Below are 2282 nucleotides of genomic sequence, written 5' to 3' on the forward strand. Positions count from 1 at the left end.
ACTAATCTCAAAAACACTTTCTAATTGTGGATGCAAAAACGCAGAAAAAAAATATACTTGTTCCACAAAGTGATTAGCACAAAGCAGTTAATGTTTTTAATCCGAAGTTGGCTTCCTACAACTTTTATTCCAAAAGAAAAATCCAAAAATAATGGAACTGGCTTTAGTGAGAACATGTCTTTATTTAGGATTGATTTTAAGTAGTGGGTTGTACTATTTGGCAAAAGAAAATAGCATTAATAAATACATAAAACTTTCTTAAAAAAGTTACTTCAATTAAATTCGATAAAGCTCCAACATTAATATTTACTTGGTCATGATGTTTTTTTAATATTAAAATAATGATTATTTTATCCATTAAAAAACTTTAAATTAAAAAACCGGAAAAAATGAAAGTCCAGGTGGTTGTCTTTTTTACAATAGAAATTTGCATATGCTTCATAACTTAATCACTTATTATTATTAACACAAAGCCTGTAATTTACAGCAGCTCGAAAAGAACCCTGGGATATATCACAATCAGAGTCCTTAAAAAAAAAAAAAAACACGAATACGAAAACAATAAATAAAAAAAACTAATAAACCTAATTAAATTACAAAAATGAAAAGACAAAACTGCCCTAACGAAACAACCGCATATAAAAAGAAAACGGTAAATAAAAATTCGAAGCTACCGTTCCGTCCCCAATCATGCAACACAACGACATCGCTTCACCGCGAAGAGAACCAGGCAACAAGCTCGGGACCGACGCGCTGCTCAGCAAGGGCCACGCGCTCGTCGGAGACAACCGGCGTCCGACAGAGGGGGCAGTTGAAATTGAGGTGGTCCAGCCAACCATCGAAGCAGCATCGGTGAAACACATGGCAGCACGGAAGGCGTCGAACCTGGTCTCCGTCTTCGAAGGTGCTCTGGCACACCACACACTTGGGAGAACCAATCACGCCGGCAGGACCCTCATCGCCGCCACCTACAACGGAGTATCGGTAGGAGACGCGTTGATTAAGATTGAGCTGCTCGGAGAGGACGATCAAGCTGGCAAGGCCCGATCCGACGGCTGTGAAAAATCCATCGTCGACTACGGCCGGGTTCGGGTCGAATCTGGAGAGTCCTAGCGATTGGAGGAGAGCGATGAGGAAGGAACGGAGCTGATTGAAGCAGTCGGCGACGAAGGCCAAGAAAAGCAGAGGAATCGAATCTGAAGCGACGTCGTTTAGCTGGTTTTGCAAACCCATCTCTCTCTCTATCTCTTGATGATATAAACTTGGTTTTCTGGTTGGATGATAATTCTTCCAGTGAATAGAAGAGAGTAGAGAGAAGAGAGAAGAGAGAGAGAAGGGTGTGTGGATTGAGAAAGAGAGACGAGGCGCTTGGTCCCTATAAAAGGGGAGAGAGAAGAGATGGTAAAAAAAAAAAATTTAAATAATAATAACAATAATAATGATAATTGAGTAGAATAATAAGAACAAAAATAGACAAAAAGTGAGGGAAAAATAATGCAATCTTATGCCCCGTGAGTCTCATGTGACAAAATAAAAAGACAATGCAAAAGCCAGGTTTTGCTGAGTTATATATATATATATATATAGTTATTTTATTATTATTATTATTATTTTTGAGCAAATTATTTTATTTTGTTATACTACCTTTAAATAATAAATCAAAAAATTAAATTTAAATCAATTTACTGTTGCTTTTAAAAAAGGAGTCAAATAATGAAAGGGAGTAATGCATAGTTCATTAAAGAAATAAATAAAGTAGAAAAATAAGTATGATCATGTGTACGTGAATTATAATATTTTTTAAATTTTTTTCAACAGAAATGAAATAATAACTGTGAATTTGAAAACAGATTATTACATTCTTTGTGTGTTATATTATTTATTTTGAAAATAAAAATTTAGACTTAAAGTGAGCGGGAATGCAGAGAGATATTTTAATAAAAAGAGAGATTGTATATTTGATAAAATAGAAAATATTACTATTAATTTATTGGATTTAAAATTATAGAGAATATAAATAGCATAATACTCTTAAAACATATAATATTTTTTCCTAAGTTATGTTACTCTTTTAAATTTCTTTTTTTTCCTGATAGAGGATTTAGTATATCATCATCCATATGTATAAGAAATTGTAATAAATTAGATTACTCATAAATTATATTCCATCCGTTAAAAAATGTAAAATATTTTTAGTATTTTAATGTGTAATAATTACTCATTTTTTAAAAGTATTGCTAATGAAAAAATAACTTTATATATATTTTAGAGTAAAACACCTT

At 32.8% G+C, this 2282-nt stretch overlaps 1 protein-coding gene across 1 annotated transcript; it reads right to left on the reverse strand.

Annotated features, from left to right (window-relative positions):
* Positions 1–434: 434 nt before the first annotated feature.
* On the reverse strand, positions 435–1350 carry LOC129284322 (E3 ubiquitin-protein ligase RHA2A-like). The gene has a single exon (XM_054919747.1). It carries the CDS (start codon positions 1231–1233, stop codon positions 712–714), a length of 522 nt encoding a protein of 173 aa, XP_054775722.1. The 5' UTR covers positions 1234–1350; the 3' UTR covers positions 435–711.
* Between the last annotated feature and the right edge of the window lie 932 nt (positions 1351–2282).

The sequence above is a fragment of the Prosopis cineraria genome, unplaced genomic scaffold (assembly GCF_029017545.1).
Source record: "Prosopis cineraria cultivar Desert tree isolate PC_DT_omini unplaced genomic scaffold, ASM2901754v1 PC10, whole genome shotgun sequence".
In the NCBI taxonomy this organism is placed as follows: domain Eukaryota; kingdom Viridiplantae; phylum Streptophyta; class Magnoliopsida; order Fabales; family Fabaceae; genus Prosopis; species Prosopis cineraria.

Coding starts and splice junctions, on each gene's coding strand:
- LOC129284322 (XM_054919747.1), bottom strand. CDS start 1,233: ATGGGTTTGCAAAACCAGCTAAACGACGTCGCTTCAGATTCGATTCCT.